General features: G+C 45.2%; 1 protein-coding gene across 1 annotated transcript; it reads left to right on the top strand.

Moving 5' to 3' along the window:
- The first annotated feature begins 1,923 nt into the window (after positions 1-1,923).
- MAGOH (mago homolog, exon junction complex subunit) lies at positions 1,924-16,283 on the top strand. Its single transcript, XM_068242413.1, has 5 exons — positions 1,924-2,139; positions 4,270-4,328; positions 10,216-10,326; positions 11,595-11,677; positions 16,049-16,283. Exons 1-5 carry the CDS (start codon positions 2,052-2,054, stop codon positions 16,146-16,148), a joined length of 441 nt encoding a protein of 146 aa, XP_068098514.1. The 5' UTR covers positions 1,924-2,051; the 3' UTR covers positions 16,149-16,283.
- The last annotated feature ends 2,801 nt before the right edge of the window (positions 16,284-19,084 follow it).

Here is a 19,084-nt window from a genome sequence, read left to right as displayed (position 1 = left end):
TTGTCCGGATCATGAACGATTCGGATCTTTGATCCGAATCTATTTTATGAGTCGATCATCCGAATCATCAAAATGAGTGATTCGGATCGCAAAAAGGGCGGGGCCAGGAGCGACACACCCCCTCTCAGCGGGTAGCAGCGGGGTCCTGGAAGCAGAGCAGAGATGGATCGCTCTGTTGGATGGGACTCAGGGGAGCCAGCCTTGCAGGGACAGGTAGAGAGGACATGGGTGCCACTGCCAGATATGTGTAGAGCACACATACTGGCTATAACGTGCAGCTCATTATAGGCTGGCTGTTCTGTAGTGCTGCACAGTGATCACATGGGAAGCTTTTGGCTCAGCTCAGCACAGCTCAGTAACTTTGCAGGCACTGTGATTGCAGCGTAATATGATCCTCCTGGACTCGCTCTAAACAGCTGCACTTTACTTCTGGGAATGCTTTCTTTCACTGTGCGACCTTTTCTTTCAAAGTGTACAGATGAGCATATAGGTGAAATATATGTAAATTATGATTGCAGCATGTGGGTATTACGTGCAAACATTTCTTCTCTCTGCTCGTCCCTCCTCCCATCTCTGTCCACTCCCTGCCCTCTGTCCATTTTCTCCCCTTCTCTGTGTGTCCACCCCCCTCTCCTTCTCTTGTCCACAGACCTGTCCTGCTAGTCATTTCACCCCCGAATGCTTCCAGTAGTAAAATGATCCGAGATTCGGATCAAAGATCCGGATCTCTTCAATGATCCGATTCGAATCATCCGGATCATTGAAAAGATCCGAACTTCCCATCTCTACTGAGTAGCACGCATGCTCAGTGTGAAGTTAATGATGCTGCTGGAGATAATTAGTATTTTACCTCCAGCAGCATCATTCTATAGGAAATGTGGCCGCACAGTCTCCTACTGCGCATGCGGGGCAGCGCAAATCCACAGGCAGTATAATCAGACACAACACCGGAATTCCCATCACTACTTGAAGGCTACTATAACAATGCTTTACTGTGACTATCTGGCTGGCCTATTAGTGTTGTCCGGATCATGAACGATTCGGATCTTTGATCCGAATCTATTTTGTGAGTCGAATCATCCGAATCATCAAAATGAGTGATTCGGATCGAAAAGGGGGCGGGGCCAGGAGCGACACGCCCCCTCTCAGCGGGCAGCGGGGTCCTGGAAGCAGAGCAGAGATGGATCGCTCTGTTGGAGGGGACTCAGGGGAGCCAGCCTTGCAGGGACAGGTAGAGGGGACGTGGGTGCCACTGCCAGATATGTGTAGAGAACACATACTGGCTATAACGTGCAGCTCATTATAGGCGGTCTGTTCGTAGTTGTGTACAGTGATCACATTGGAAACTTTTGGCTCAGCACAGCTCAGTAACTTTGCAGACACTGTGATTGCAGCGTAATATGATCCTCCTGCACTCGGCACAGCTGCACTTATCTTTGGGGAATGCTTTCTTTCACTGTGTGACGTTTCCATTCAAGGTATACAGATGAACATGCAGGTGAAATATATGTAAAGCATATGATTGCAGCATGTAGGTATTGTGTGCAAGCAAACATTTCTGCTCTCTGCTTCCCTCCTCCCTTCTCTGTCCACTCCCTGCCCTCTGTCCATCTTCTCCCCTTCTCTGTGTGTCCACCCCCCTCCCCTTCTCCTGTCCTGCTAGTCATTTCACCCCCGAATGCTTCCCTTGTAAAATGATCCGAGATTCGGATCAAAGATCCGGATCTTCTCAATGATCCGATTCGAATCATCCGGATCATTGAAAAGATCCGAACTTCCCATCTCTACGGCCTATATCAGATCACGTGATCAGCACAGGAAGTGCTCCGCCGCAACTTCCGGGAGAGGCCAGGCACAGGCAGGCTGGAAGCCGCACACACGGTTGCCCTGGTACCGATGTTGGGGCGGAACAATGCATTTTGACCACGCCCCTCCTGCTGATTGGAGGATTCCCCCAGCCAGTCGCTGCACGGCGCGCTTTCACGCGGTTGCGGGGTTATTGCGTCATCAGAGAGCGCCGCTTTCTCCTGCTTGTCGACTGTGTGGCCACCATGGGCAGCGACTTCTATCTGCGCTACTACGTGGGGCACAAGGGGAAGTTCGGGCACGAGTTCCTGGAGTTTGAGTTCCGGCCGGACGGTGAGTTGAGGAGAGGACCGGGGGTGGTACACCCAGCCTGAGGCTCACCTATATTGTATTTATAAAGCGCCAACATATTACGCAGCGCTGATATAGAGCAGCTCAGGCCGGGGAGACGACACTGCAGCCCACGCCTCTTGGCCAGTTCGCTGGAACACAGGTGTTACCACAAAGTAGCCTAAACTGATGCTAATATTACCCAACCTGCCACTAATCTCAGCCCAAACCCACCTTGGTCGGCACCCAATACCCCCCCCCCCCCTTTGGGGGCAACTAATAACTCCCTCTTTTTGTTTGGCAACTAATATCTCTCTCCCCCCCCCCCCCCACCTTGGTGGGCAACTATTATCCCCCTCATCCCTTGGTGGGCAACTAATAACCCCTTCTCCCTGCATAGTTCAGAGGCTTCCCATGCCCTCCTCACTGCTAACACCACCGTTACCACCGTGGACCCTCTGAACAAATCCCACTAGTGGTTGTGAGCCACGAGTGCTTCGTGATCTAAATTAGCCTTAATTTCTGCAGCTGAGTGGCTGGACGAGAAGGGGTTAGTTATCTATTCCGCCGACCTCCCTGCATTTCAAATAGCTTCCACACCTCCTATTGGTCGCGTTGCAAGCCTCCCACATGGCACACTTACTCTTTCCGGCTTGAAGTAGGAGTGTGAGGCATGCAACGCGACCAATAGGATGCATGCAAGCTGTTTGGAGCGCAGGGCAGGCGGCAGAATTATGGGTACCTAACACCTTTTCCCCAGCCGCTCGGGTGCAGCAATTAAGGCTAATTTAAATCACGAATTCGAGTGCTCCGGCACTTGTGAGCCCATCACTATTGTCAGATATATTCTCATAGCTGTACTGACACTGTAATACCGCAAACTACCAGAGGGGCTGGGTCGGTGGATGTCCACCTTGAGTTTGCTATAAGATCTGGTATTAAGCAGGAAGGGATTGTGGTTGAAGTGAAGCTCTGGGGGAAGCCTCTGGATCCTAATGAGGCTTCCTCCATTCTTCTAAGTATGCCTGATCCAGCACTGCGGATAATAAAGCAATAATGTTCCTATTCACTGCTGTGCGCATGCGGACTAGTGGCTACCTGCTTGGTCTCTGGCGCAAATAGCTGAGCTTGGTCGGGTCTGCTGTCCACACGCCTGTGCTGTAGAGCGGACTAGATCGGGTTCTGCTATTTCCGCTGGAGCAGGTAGCCACTAGTGCGCATGTGTGCACACCGACAAGCGGCCAACAAGGAGATCTTCAGGGATCCCAGCACTGTATTCCCTTCACTGTGGAGGATGGGGGAGGCCTCTTGGGGCACCTTTTTCACTACAGGTTTACTTACGTGGATTAAAAGATAAAAATTGGATACATCAGCAGAGGAAAGCCTCTGGATTAACCAGCTTCCCAAATAATCCTTAAAGGGAAGGTCCAAGCAAGATAAAAGAAAGAGTTTCACTTACCTGGGGCTTCTACCAGCCCCATGCAGCCATCCTGTGCCCTCGTAGTCACTCACCGCTGGCTCTAGTCCCCCGCTGGCAGCTTGCCGACCTCGGAGGTCGGCGGGCCGCATTGCGTACATTTTTACGCATTCACGCTAATGCAGAAACATTAACACATACATTTTTACGCGTTAGTATTTAATGCGTAAATTTTTACGCATTTGATCCACTAACGCGTAAAAATGTATGTGTTAATGTTCCTGCACTAACTGGAATGCGTAAAAATGTACGCAATGTCGCCCGCCGACCTCCGAGGTCGGCAAGCTGCCAGCGGGAGACTGGAGCATCAGTGAGTGACTACGAGGGCTCAGGATGGCTGCATGGGGCTGGTAGAAGCCCCAGGTAAGTGAAACTCATTTTTTTATTTTGTTTGGACCTTTCCTTTAAGGGCTGATTCACACTTGGATTTTGCCTTGATTTGCTTTTGTGGTTCTCGTTCATTAGTCCTAACTTCACTACAATGCTTTGTGGAATTCCTATTATATACAAAAAAAAATAATTACATGTGATCACTTTCTGCTGTCTGAAACTCTTACAATTTCATGGTGGTGGGCAGGGCTGTGCATATGTTTTTTCCATGTCTTGAATACATATAGTGACTTTTTCTCTTTGTTTTATTTTTTGTTTTTGAATAGGTAAACTTCGATATGCCAACAACAGTAACTACAAGAATGATGTTATGATCAGAAAAGAGGTAAGTTGTGTATTGTCATGTTGCTTGTGGATTATGGTGGAGGGACACTGTTATCCTACTAGCTGGGATAAACATGTTTGTTTTATACAACACATTCACTATTGGATCAGTCCTCCAGTGGTTCAGATCATTTCTGACTGACAGAACACAGAGAGTATCCCTAGGACCTGTAATGTCCAAACCTGCACCTCTACAATTCGGAGTGCCACAAGGATCAATCCTATCCCCTCTGCTGTTTGCAATCTACATGTTGCCACTCGGTACACTTATCCAACGACATGGCCTGACGTACCACTGCTACGCCGATGACACACAGCTATACCTGTCCTTCAAACCTGGTGGAACAGACCCTACTCAAAAAAATAAACTCTTGCTTAGCTGAGCTACAGGAATGGATGAATGATAACTGGTTGAAACTGAATGCTGACAAAACTGAGGTCCTTTTTGTCCAAAGACAGTGCTCGCCATCAAAACAGCTCTATCCTAAAGCGACACCAATCAGGATTGGGAATTCAGACATAAACCGCTCCAACCTTGTGCCAGCCTTGGCGTACTAATCGATGGGGATTTGAGTTTCAGAAACCAAATTTCATCTGTAGTTAAATCTTCCTACTTTCATCTGAAGAACATTGCAAAGATTAAACATCTGATTCCCCCAGAGGATCTTCCAACCCTAGTTCACGCCTTCATCACATCACGGCTGGACTACTGCAATGCCCTTTAAGCTGGCCTCCCCAAAAAGGACCTGCGTCGCCTGCAATTAGTGCAGAATGCTGCTGCCAGATTGCTAACAAACCAGCCTCGCCACTGTCACATTACACCGATCCTTCGCTCACTGCACTGGCTACCAGTAGAATGGAGAATACTCTTCAAGATTGGACTGCTGACATTCAAATTCCTGCACAATCTGGGCCCTGGATACATGAAGGACTTGCTGAAGCTGCACCACACCTCTCACAGCCTCAGATCAGCAAGTTCTATAAACTTGGTCACTCCCAGAGTGCACCTCAAAAAATCTGGAGATAGAGCCTTCTGTCATGCTGCCCCTACTCTTTGGAACTCGCTGCCACACCCAGTAAAGACAGCACCATCCCTGGAGCTATTCAAATCCAGACTGAAAAGCCACCTGTTTATGTACACCTGAGGAAGGGGATTTCCCAGAAACATGTCCTGTTTTGCTACTGATTTCATAAACGCAAGTTTATACGCCATTTGAGTGCCTCCTTCATTCAATATAGTATATTTCCAGTGTTCTCCCCAGGATCAATTAAGTGGGCGCGCCGCCCGGGTGAATTAAGGCCCCGCCCGGCTGCTATTTTGCATATTAGAAAAGCCAGCGCTGTTCTCTGCACTCAGCGCTGACTCCTGTGTGCCCAGCAAGCTCAGCTCCTCTACGTACGAGATCTCCCGCTTTCCGGCGGGCTCGTACACTCATTGGCTCGGCATGGCAATAGGCGGGGCCATCTGTTATACTGCATAGTGCTCTTCTAGGAAGTTAGAACGAGGTACGTTGCAAGCAGTCTCTCACTCTGTCTGTGCTTGCACGATCGTGAAGGGACGCTGGAGCCTGTGTGACTAAAAGCAGAGCTGGGCAAACTACAGCCCGTCTGGCTTTGTAATCTTGGTATTTATTGGCTCCTTTCCTCCTCATGGCTGTCTCACTTGTCTCTCTCCCTCCCCACCGTACAATTGTTGTACAATTACGTGCCGTACTAACTTTCCCATCTCTGAATTACGGCACTTTTGTCAGACTGAAGAGAGAAGTGCAGGCAATCACTCACTTCCTCCCCCGGGTGTCAGACGCATGGAGCAGATCTCCACTCGCTGCAGAGAGCGGGATGTCCTGGTTGCCCAGAGAACAGCACACAGACAGCAGCGCTGAAGGGGAAAAAAAGCAGTCTGAGCTTGCACACATAAAGCTCTGTCCTGAAGTGTATTCCCACCCCCTCTTTTTTAACCCTTAGGATACACTAATCTCTGGAATCTCAAGGGGCCAGCATGTCCTTTCAAACCATGCTGAGCTTTGCATTTTCTCAAAAAAAAAACAGTTCATACCTATGTGTGAATTTGCAGCTTCTCAGTTAAATCTGTAGGACATGCTGAGCCTTGTGGTTCCACAACAATGGGGTCCACAAATAATGAAAACCTTACCAATCAGATGATTGGTAGAGGAACCAACCCCAAAAAACATTGACGGAACAATAGTGGTTGATCGGAACCATTAATGATGCCCAATACGTATAACAATATGATGTCTGTTTCACCTGCACTGTGAACCGGATTTGTGTACTGCAAATCAAGCCTATTTTTGTTTTGTTTTTCTCAAACGCAAACAAAAGGCACTGTAATAGCACATTGAAAACAATCAAACAACCGTTTTTCCTGGTTTTGACTTGGCAGGTTCACTTTAAGACAGATGGTGCATATATAATACTGGGTACACACAGATTTTCCGGCTGATTAACTGTCAGATCCATTATTTCAAACATGACCGATCTGCGTTCTGATCGATTTTCGAGCATTTTCCGATCAATTTCCTATTGAAGTGAACGGAAATCGATCGGAAAATGCTCGGCAATTGATCAGAAAGCAGATTGGACATGTTGGAAATAATCGTTCTGACAGTAAATCGGGCAGAAAATCTCACCTAGCATCTCTGCACCTAGCAATAAAGCAAGAGTCATATGGAGGCTCAGTGTTTTCCCCAGGCCTCCATCCGGCTAATTTTGGTAAGCACCCGGCTGATATCGGCTCGTTTCCTCCTTCTGCTATGCTGTCAGCAAAGCTTACACGGCCCTGCATTCCCCCTGTTGTGCCCCACCCGGCTACTTTTTCATGCCACCCGGCTGGAAAAAATTTCTGGGGAGAACACTGTATTTCCATTTGTGAAGTGGTGACTCACAGAGGGATTGTGCACCGGCAAACCAGGTGTCATACCTGGTGTAGGAGCCCAGCTCAGCAACCCCTTTGCTGTCGTGAAAAGCCACCTGTTTAGCCTGGCATTTCCGGACTTATACAATTCTTCCTCTGTACCACGATGGTCGGAGCCATGCTTATGCGCTTTTGAGTCCTATGGGAGAAAAGCGCTCTACATATGTTTGTTGTTGTTGTATTTATGTAGCGCTGATGTCTTCTGCAGCACATTACAGAGTACACAGTCATGTCACTGACTTTCCTCAGAGGTGCTCACAATCTTATCCTACTATAGTCACAGTGCTGTATAAAAACCTAATAATAATAATAATAATAATAATATGACTATGGTAGGATTAGATTGAGCCCTGCTGAGGACAGTCAGTGACATGACTATGTACACGGGGCATAAAAATCACAAGTTACCCCAGCTTAGAGCGCAGCATTGCTTGGAGCTGTCATAGCATGGATATGGTTCATTCCAATCTTCTTAATGGCGAAAAATGTTATCTGCTATGCTATTTTGCTAACATAACTCGGTGCTGTGTTTTCTCAGTCTTATCAACACTTGAAGAGTCTGGCAATAACTAATCTGATTATATTCTCAGGCCTGGTTCACTCTCTAAAGCCCCATGTACACGATACGATTGTGTGTACGATTAGATTACGATTTTATTTACGATTCAATTAAATCCAACATGTCCGATCCTGATTCGATTTGCAATTGCAAAACAATGGCAAATCGAATTAAATGGAATCGTAATCGAATCGTATCGTGTAGATGGGGCTTAATAGCAAAACACAAGTGCCTAGCAGTCGGGATTATGCGATTCCCATTCAAAAGGATGGGTTGTGTTCCCACTTGAGTGGAGAGCAGACACTTTTTTTTTTTCTTTTTTTTTTTTTTTTTTTTTTTTTTTTTTTTTTTGGTCCATTCTCCACTAATCACAAAACTGACAGTGAATGGCTCCTATTTTATATATATATATATATATACATAACATAGCTCCTTCCTATCTAAATAAACTTCTTTCCAGATACCATCCTACTCGCAATCTCTGCTCTGCTAGCGATATCCTTCCCTGATCACGTTTTCCCACTCCCGCTTGCAAGATTTCTCTCAATCCTCACCCCTCCTCTGGAACACTCTCCCTCAACACATCCGCCACTCACCCACACTTACTATTTTTAGGCGCAATCTGGAAACTCACCCCTTCAGACAAGCATACTCTCCTACCTAGTACCCTGCCCACTAACCACCATTTATACCACCCCATACACAGCTTCCCTTACCTACTGTCCTATACCTTAAATGTTTAGACTGTAAGGCCTTTTGGCCAGGGCTCTCTTCCCCTTTAGTCTCACAATGCTGTGTAATGGGTGTACATACCGCCCACCTCTTGTAAAGCATGTAGTTAATTTGTTCACTGTATTAGCTGTTATACCTTTTTTGTCTTGTATCAAGTGTTGTATTGTTATCTTGTATGCTATTGTACAGTGCCATGGAAGATGCTGGTGCTATAATAAATCAAGTGGGTATAGAGTCCAGCGCTATAACAAAATAAAATCAATATCAACACCTATAAAGTCCCTGGGTGTAAAGATGCCCTAGGCTCTCAGTTATTCAATTATATTGGCTCAGTCTCTGCAGGTGTATGCGCTCTATTGTAGGTCAACCGATCCCCTTATACAGTCTTATAATGTAGATAGATAGCGCTCCACTTCTTAATAAAAGACACATCCAATGAAGGTCCCCTTAGGGGCTGCACTCACCCAGCTGATGTGATCACTGTGAGATTGGTCAGTAATCGCCTGTTATCTCCTCTGGCCGATTGCCCGATCTCTGGTCTCTGTTCTAGTCTCTGGTCTTGCTGTGTTAGCACCCTTTCACTGTAGTCTTATGGCTATGGATGTCAGTATGCCTCAAAGGAAAAGACCTCTCATAGCGTAATTCCGCTAAGTTTAAAAACCGTTTTATTAAAATGAATACTCACAAACATGCGACTATAACAGCGCATAGAGTGATAATGGCTCTCTCCCGTGCCTCTCCGGATAGGCTTGCTGGGTTCCCCGGTATCGCCGCTGTAACTTTCTTTTTGTCTTGCTAGCTCCACCCTTTGCGTTCCGTCACGTACGCGTGACTCATCAGGGGTGTGGTTAGTTGCAAGACGTCAGGAATATTTGTATACACCCTCGGTGCCCTCCCCCCGAGTCGTCTGGTGAGGTATGATGCGACGCAAACGTCGCGTAATGGGTTGAGACGCAACCGCGTCATTTGCAATATAAATCAAAAATAATAATAGGAGTCGTTCACATTTGTCAGCTTTCTGTACAAACCACTATAATCCCTGGACGGTGGATGTGTTCCCCATATAGTCTATGGAGATAATGCATCTGCCCCGGGCTACAGCCAGACCACGTGTACCGTCGCCACTCCTTCCCTGTACGCAGCCCCACGACCGGCAGAAACAAGGGATCACCTTTGGGCTTCAAAAGACCAATCCTGCGCAACGGGAAGAATTAGAATTGGTTCATGGTGGACTACTGAAAATTCTACCTGTTAACTTGCTAGGGAGAATTGGTGTATTGCATCCTATGGAGAGCCCCATGCTCCTGCCGGCCTCCAGGCTGTACAGAGGGGCCATTCGGCGGCGAGACACGAATGGTGATCAACAGGCAAAGTGGATGAGCAGACTATGCAGATTGCTACAAGAGGATGCAAAATGGATGCATGCAGTGCGGCTGCTATTTATGGAAATCGCAAGCACTGCAGAGAGAGAGATCACATAGGGATATACTTGTCACCGTGCTTTGCTGACAAGCGGATGCAACATTCTCCAAATGCACCAGAGTGTGAAGCAGCCCTCATACTAGTTTTCTACTGATCAAACTTAATGTTTATAATTAATATGATTTAGGGTTATTCTAGTTTAACAGGCTCTCTTTTTTGCTTTTATCTTGCGTTGTGGTCCAGGCTTACGTACACAAGAGTGTGATGGAAGAACTGAAGCGAATCATAGATGACAGTGAAATTACGAAAGAAGATGACGCTCTTTGGCCGCCACCCGACAGAGTCGGCAGACAGGTGTGTATTGCTTCCCATTTACAGGATGGAAGGGTAAAAAGACTTCACTGTTCAGCTGCCTACAGATGGCAAGTCAGACTTTACTAGCCGCTCCCTAATCTGTATAAGCCTGAGTATTTGTGCGCCAAGAATCCATAAACAATGTACATGAGACTGCAGGAAAAGGATTAATCTTAGATAGGGTAGTGATGGATTTCCATTGCAGTACCATGTTCCTGACAGCAAAAATATCAGTCACTTCCTCCCCAGACAGGAAATGTCTTCAAAATCCCCAACTTTTTGATGACTGTGGTTTACAGCTTTCAGGTAAATCTCAGACCATTAGAATATTGTGAAAATGTTCAATATTCTAAGCTCAAAGTGTCGGACTCTAATCAGCTAATTCATCTAAAACGCCTGCAAACGGTTCCTATTTCATAGATTAGTTTCCACCTTTTACATTAAATCACTGAAATAAATGGCAGATATTCTAATGTTTTGAGTTTCACCTGTATTAGGTTTATTGTACTGAAAGTATATTTTGGACTTAGTCCGGCATGTGTGTCTGTGTGTGTGTGTCTGTGTGTGTGTGTCTGTGTGTCTGTGTGTGTGTCTGTGTGTGTGTCTGTGTGTGTGTCTGTGTGTGTGTCTGTGTGTGTGTGTCTGTGTGTGTGTGTCTGTGTGTGTGTGTCTGTGTGTGTGTGTCTGTGTGTGTGTCTGTGTGTGTGTGTCTGTGTGTGTGTGTCTGTGTGTCTGTGTGTGTGTGTGTCTGTGTGTGTGTGTGTGTGTGTGTGTGTGTGTGTGTGTGTGTGTGTGTGTGTGTGTGTGTGTGTGTCTGTGTGTCTGTGTGTGTGTGTCTGTGTGTCTGTGTGTGTGTCTGTGTGTGTGTCTGTGTGTGTGTCTGTGTGTGTGTCTGTGTGTGTGTCTGTGTGTGTGTCTGTGTGTGTGTCTGTGTGTGTGTGTGTGTGTCTGTGTGTGTGTGTGTGTGTGTGTGTGTGTGTGTGTGTGTGTGTGTGTGTGTGTGTGTGTGTGTGTGTGTGTGTGTGTGTGTGTGTGTCTGTCTGTGTGTGTGTCTGTGTGTGTGTGTGTGTGTGTGTGTGTGTGTGTGTGTGTGTGTGTGTGTCTGTGTGTGTGTGTGTGTGTGTGTGTGTCTGTGTGTGTGTACACAGTATATTGTAATGTCACTGGAAGAGGAGGTGGACTGTGTGTTAAAGCGGCTAGTAACAGATGTGTGTGTGTAGACAGTATATTTAGTGCTTGAGTTTGATCACATCCCGTCTGTGTTGCAGGAGCTGGAGATTGTGATCGGAGATGAACACATTTCCTTTACGACTTCTAAAATCGGTTCTCTTATCGATGTGAATCAGTCAAAGTAAGTATCTGCTGTGATTTGAAGTATGGTTTATTTACACCTCCTGCTAATGGGAGAGTCAACCCAGACCCTCCTATCTTGCAGAGGAGGGGCTATAGGATACAGAAGGCAGAGGAAATGGGGCCGATATCTTTTTACAAACGCAGTACCATCGATGACCTGTTGGATTTGACTGTTCCGTACTTAGGATCTCCATACTCTGCACATATAGTACAGTGTTCTCCCTAGAGCCATTTAAGTGGGCGGGCCGCCCGGGTAAATGCTTTTACCGCCCAGACATTATTTATAGCCTCCTTCCATGGCTGGCTGAAGAAGGTCTTTGATCTTCACTTTTCTATTCAGTGCAGCGGCTATGTCAACGCAGAGCAGACAGCCCACGCTGTCAGTCAGAGACATGATCTCCCCCTCCTTCTCAGCTTCTTCCTATCAGCAGCGTGGAAGAGGGGCGGGGAAAGCTCATAACAGCACAGAGCAGAGGAGTGTGACCGCGGGAGCTTTGAATGAGCTGGAGGGCGGGGCGTACACTGAGGGAGCAGAGAGTAGAGACTGACTTGCATGGCTCTATTCCTTAGGGTGAGTAAGTTATTTCCCGGGCCACTGGAATGGCAGACGCTCTCCTCCTCCTCTCCTTGTCAGTGCAGAAGCACAAAGCCCCTTCCTCTCCCCATCCCTTCCATTCATCAGATAAGCTTTAATGTGTCTGTGGGCCGCTCATTAACAAATCAAAATGTTTAGTTACTCCAGATTGTTCAAGCATTGAGAATTTACACTACCAGGGATGTGTCATGAGAGATATAAGGAGCAGTTTACAGCCTGCTGCAGGAGAAGCCATTCACTCAGCCTCCTATCTCACTACACACACCTTTTGTAATCTAACACCAAATGTCTTTCTCTAGTTTAAATTAACCCCTGATTCTCCAGCTTTCAGAATCTGCACATGAATGGCTAAATGTTCACTTTAGCCTGCCTGGTCTCAACTGTTATGCTTAGTTCACAACAATGCAATTTTCTCTGATTGATGGTCCAATCTGTTATTTCCAACACGTCTTATCTGATTCCCAATCGCTTTTCTAATCACATCTATACAAAATGAATCAGAAAAATGATCGAGAATCAGATCAGACCTGTCCAGAAATAATCGATTCGACTGTCATTCTGACAGAAAATTGCATTGTGTGTACTAAGCATTATAAAGACAATCTAACTTATATGCTCACAAAGAACTGTGCTTAAAATTAGCATAGTTTTTACTAAGTCCCTACTGGGGTTCTCACCACCCCTGGTGCTGCCTGTGTGATTAGTCAGCACTCTTCTCTGGCTCCTAGTGTATGTCCAGCAGCAGGAGTCATGCACATTATGCACGGTGCATGTTATCTGGTCATTGTCAGTCATGCATGTGATGGTAGGGCTATGGCACCAAGGCCCCATTCACACTGGAATGCTTTTCAGGGCGTTTTCCAGCTCTTTGCTGATCGCCAGTGATCAGCAAAGTGCTATGACAATGTTACCTTATGGTAGCAATAATACTGCAGTTGTTATTAGTTTAAAATCGCTAATGTGCTGCCTGCAGCATTGTGGGAGCGTTCACAATGTGACTCTTTCCCAAAAGAGATGTCCCCCTCTTCACCCAGCTTGGTGCCAACCTCTCCCGACCCAGCGTAACTCTCCCTCTGCCCTTAGTATTAGTTTACTTCCTCACCCAGTAGCAAACAGTGTGACCTTACTTTACCACCCGGCTACTTTTCCATGCCACCCGGCTGGAAAATATTTCTGGGGAGAACACTGTAGTATTAGATCTATGGCCAACCTTTTGAAATTACGATTTCCGTGATAAAAATAAGATTCACCAGAGGTTAACCTCCCTGACAGTAATCCTCGGACTAGCCATGGGGCGCTCTATGCAGAGTATTGCACACAGCCGAGCTTTTACTCACCTCCCGGGGGGTCCAGACACCTGTAAGCATTCCTCTTCCTGTCCTAGAAGGCTCTGAATCACTGGTAAGATCGCCGCCAGTGATCTCACCAGAGAGTTACAGCCACCCGGAGGATGGAGGTAAAATTGCAGCGCTGCAGCCCAGGGAGGTGAGTGAGAGCAGGGGCTGCTGCTGGCATACAGTCGGCATGATTTTTTTTCTTGGTTTTAGGGTCTGAAACCTTTTTATAAATACCTTTTTTAAATCTGGAAATAATCATACTGCCAGAGGGGTTAAAGTAGCAGGGTGAGCCATTCTATCTTAGGAAAAAAAACACATACATATAGGTTGATAAATACTTGTTCTACTAAATATGTATGTGTGTGTGTACTGTCCATGTTGATTTCAGTGAATTTTATATAGTAAATAAAGAAACCAGTGCCAGGCATTTTCCATCTTTACTGCCGTTGGCTTAAGCCAACCCTGATATTTTTTTTTTCCTCCTAGAAACGGCACTATCATATCTAGCTTGCTTTGTAAAACACATGTGCACAGCATAGATCATATTTCAGCAGCTTATGCAGAGCAGTGAGGTGTATTTCCCTTCTCAGCCTCCTGTCACACTGAACTGCCCTCAGCCAATCAGTGAGGAGCAGGTATGTGGGAGGGGAAATAACAAGCTTCCCTCTCCCCGGCAATGTACCGGAATAGCGCCAGGCTGACTGAGATAAGATTCATTGCAGCAGAAACATTTATGATTAGTTTGGAATGCTTGCAATGCAGGGACAGGTTGTAGACTGCATAATTAACACAGAGCAGTGGGTAATTGGAATTTGATTTTATGGCTGACAGTCCTGCTTTAGGAGGAATGCCACCAATGCAATAGCTATGTGCTGATGCAATACAAAACCCTTCTGACACACTTCACTGCTCTTTATCAATAAAAGATCAGGCGTTTCCGATCAATAATCGTAGAAAAATCCAGTGAACTCTTGTGTAACTTTCAGATTGATTGCTTTTTTGCACTCATCCTTTTCAACGGATCAGTGTGGTGGGCTTTAACCGGTTCAGCAACGCAGTCCGAAAATCTCATGCATCCGAGCAACGCTCACCTCCCATTCATTCACCTATAACTTTATTGCTACTTATCACAATGAATTGATCTATATCTTGTTTTTTTCCGCCACTAATTAGGCTTTCTTTGGGTAGTACATTTTGCTAAGAATTATTTTTTTTTCTAAATCTATTTTAACAGGAAGATTAAGAAAGAAATGAAAAAAATTCATTATTTCTCAGTTTTTGGCCATTATAGTTTGAAATGAATATACGCTACCGTAATTAAAACTCATGTATTTTATTTGCCCATCTGTCCCGGTTATTACACCGTTTAAACGATGTCCCTATCACAATTTATGGTGCCGATATTTCATTTAGAAATAAAGGTGCATTTTTTCAATTTGCGTCCATCACTATTTATAAGCTTATAATTTTAAATAATGTAATAACATATTCTCTTGACATGCATATTTAAAAAGTTCAGACCCTTGAGTAACTATTTATGATGGTTTTTGTTTTTTTTAATTGTATTTTTTATTTATTTTTTAATAAAAAAAAGTGTATGTGGGTAATTTTTGGTGTGGGAGGGAAACTGCTCATTTTTAAATGTAAAATAATAATTTTTTTAATTAAAAATGTATGTGGGTGCAGTTTACTATTTGGCCACAAGATGGCCACAGTGAAAAAAGTCCTGGATGCAAACTATCTCGCATCCAGGAACTAAAATGCTGGGGAGAAGTTTCCTGGGGGCAGAAATACCGCGCTCTCTGGAGAGAAAGCGTCGGTATTTCTGCGGGGAAGTTAGATCGGTGAATGGGAATTATACTCCCATTCACTGATCGGGGGGCTAGCGGCAGGCGCCCAACCGCGCGCACCAGCCGGCGGCAGCAGCAGTGCCTATTTGGACAAGGAAGCTCGTCCAGATTGGCCGAACTGGTTAAAGGAAAACTATCATAAAAATTAGTAAAATGCATGCAAAGAAATGTATGTTACTGTACATAAAGTGCACTATAAATTACCCCACCCCCTTACATGTTGCTGTCACTTACATTAGGTAGTGAACATCAGTCGCATCTGTCAGGTTTTTGGACTCGCCCATCTTTTCATGGAGTATTCTCAATTATTTCTGTATTTACTAAAACACTTACTGAATAGTAGTTGTTCAGTCCAACTGCCAGAATACGAGACAAGTAGGGAAGCTGACTGACATTGATCCTTAGCAGGGAATGCTTTAGTGAAGAATAAAGGAGATGCTGAGAATACCCCATGAGGATATGGACTAATGTAAAACCTGTCAAATCTGTCAGATTTCTACTGTACAGTAAGTGACAGTGAGGTGTGTGCCAGGCTTTGGTCTGGTTCTTCTGCAGTATCGGCTGACATCTGCTTGTTTGTCTTCCAGGGACCCCGAGGGACTCCGAGTTTTCTACTATCTCGTCCAGGACCTGAAGTGTCTCGTCTTCAGCTTGATAGGACTTCACTTCAAAATCAAACCCATTTAGTTCTCTGAGAGAATATCGGCACACTTTTATTTTATTTAGTTTGGAGGGGAATCTGCGGGTTTTTTTATGTACACTCTTTTGTTTTTACTGATGAGACTGTTTAATAAATGTGGATGAAATCCCTGTGTCTGTGAATAGTGCGGGTGAGAGAGTCTTCTATGGGCATTAGAGCCATTATCTGTGTTGGATGCAGGGCTGTGGAGTCGGGGCAGTTTGGGATACAGAGTATTGGACTCGGTGGTTTCATAAACTGAGGAGTTGGATAGTTTTTGTACCTGTTATAAACTGTTCTAATGACTTTTTTCCGGCACCAGCAACTTCTTATAGTTGCGTCTCACGGACTGTGAGATAACTTGACTCTCAACACAGCAAGCAGGAGATAGACTTTCTCAGGCTTCTTCAATATTCACGTTATTTATTCAGGAAACAGAAATACAGATAGATACAGTTCATCATATTCTAGCCACGCCAATCTTCATGTTGTGTTACAAGCTTCTTGATTAAACTTCCTGCTGAAGTCAATCAGGTACTTTCTTTCTAACCTACGTTACACTAGACTACCTATGTACAGCATACATTATATCAGATTACAGAAAAGAATGAAATACTTAGAGGTTCCAGTCAGCATTTAGAGCTAGTGTGAAAGTAAGAAGCAGAGTGATCCTCTTACCAAGAAAGTGCGCTCAATAGTGCAAATAATTTAAAGGACTTCTATCATGTCTACAAACAACAACCCCTTACAAAGTGTCTGTGCACCTCTAGTGGAAGTATCCACCTATAATCGAAACTCTAAAAGTCCACCTGTGAAAAAATATATAATAATTGCATCAATTGTCCTATATTGGATCGCAGTCCTTTTTCACCAAACATACAAGTGTACCAATCTTTATCTTCCCACGGACTCTGCGCTCTCAATGTACTCCAATCCTCTGTGCTTTTATACTCCAATTCGTGAACATAGAAAAAATAAACAAAAATACATAGCGTGACTCTGTATTAACATATGAATCCACCACGTGTTTTGAAAGATCTCATGTGGTCCCACCACAAACAGGTATCACAGCTCCTCACCCTCTATAGTGGCTGTCAACCCACAAACAGCTTAAGCATTTAATTCTCCGTGATTTTTAAAGCCTTTCACCTTCCACCACGTTATGCTGCATACACCTCATTAAGACCTCCAGCCTCTCACCTTATATGCTTGCTGCCAGATTATAGGTCAGCTATAGCGCTTAGTGAGTCTCACTCCAGTTGTTTCCACACCAATCTCTATCTCGTTTTCCACCGCTACTCCATCACGTTTGCACCCTATTGACTGAAAGGAGTCTCCATAGCGTAAAACTGTTGCTTTAATTAAAAATTTAAAAACAATTGCACTCACATGCTCCCATAAAGTAATGCGCATATAAAATCCAAGACGAGCTGCAGTCCAGTCCACGTCCTTAAGCTCCGCCCAACGCGTTTCGTATCAAATACTCATCAGGGGCCCCTGATGAGTATTTGATACGAAACGCGTTGGGCGGAGCTTAAGGACGTGGACTGGACTGCAGCTCGTCTTGGATTTTATATGCGCATTACTTTATGGGAGCATGTGAGTGCAATTGTTTTTAAATTTTTAATTAAAGCAACAGTTTTACGCTATGGAGACTCCTTTCAGTCAATAGGGTGCAAACGTGATGGAGTAGCGGTGGAAAACGAGATAGAGATTGGTGTGGAAACAACTGGAGTGAGACTCACTAAGCGCTATAGCTGACCTATAATCTGGCAGCAAGCATATAAGGTGAGAGGCTGGAGGTCTTAATGAGGTGTATGCAGCATAACGTGGTGGAAGGTGAAAGGCTTTAAAAATCACGGAGAATTAAATGCTTAAGCTGTTTGTGGGTTGACAGCCACTATAGAGGGTGAGGAGCTGTGATACCTGTTTGTGGTGGGACCACATGAGATCTTTCAAAACACGTGGTGGATTCATATGTTAATACAGAGTCACGCTATGTATTTTTGTTTATTTTTTCTATGTTCACGAATTGGAGTATAAAAGCACAGAGGATTGGAGTACATTGAGAGTGCAGAGTCCGTGGGAAGATAAAGAAGCAGAGTGAGCTCCCATCGCTCACTCGGGCTTTAATACCGACTAGGAAAGAGTTAAATATGACATAATCTTCGCCATCCCCTAGATCAGACTCTCGTGGTGTCATCATACACACCTACTCGATTAATATTCAATGCGGCTTTTGACATACATACAAGAATGTGGTGTTTAGTAAATATGGCTGATGTTTATTGTTCTAGTGGTGTACATGCACAGTCAGGGAGACCTGTGGACTTGTCCATAGAACAGCTTCTTGGTATGTTCTAGTTCTGACAGAACTGAAGATTTTCTCTCTAAGAAAATCCCCTTAAAGGGGAACTGAAGAGAGAGGTATATGGAGGCTGTCCTGTTTATTTCCTTTTAATCAATACCAGTTGCCTGGCAGCCCTGCTGGTCTATTTCTCTGCAGTAGTATCTGATTAAAACCAGAAACAAGCATGCAGCTAGTCTTGTCAGATCAGACTTATAAGTCTGAACCACTGAAACACCTGATCTGCTGCATGCTTGTTCAGGGGCTATGGCTAATAGTATTAGAGGCAGAGGATCAGCAGGGCTGCCAGGCAACTGGTATTGTCTAAAAGGAAATAAACATGACAGCCTCCATATACCTCTCTCTTCAGTTCCCCTTTAAAGGGCAGGTCTGCTCCCCAAGCCTTATATAAACTGAGTCCAAATAACTGAGGCCTACTTAACCTCCCTGGCGGTAAGCCCGTGCTGAGCACGGGCTATGCCGCGCAGGGGGATTTCTCAGGCCCTGCTGGGCCGATTTGTACACTTTTTGTTTTGCAACACGCAGCTAGCACTTTGCTAGCTGCGTGTGCAGTCTGATCGCCGCCGCTCCGCACCG

Source organism: Hyperolius riggenbachi, chromosome 6 (genome assembly GCF_040937935.1).
Source record: "Hyperolius riggenbachi isolate aHypRig1 chromosome 6, aHypRig1.pri, whole genome shotgun sequence".
NCBI classification, from domain to species: domain Eukaryota; kingdom Metazoa; phylum Chordata; class Amphibia; order Anura; family Hyperoliidae; genus Hyperolius; species Hyperolius riggenbachi.
The sequence above is the reverse complement of the archived record's forward strand: the minus strand, read 5'-3'. Positions and strand labels throughout refer to the sequence as shown.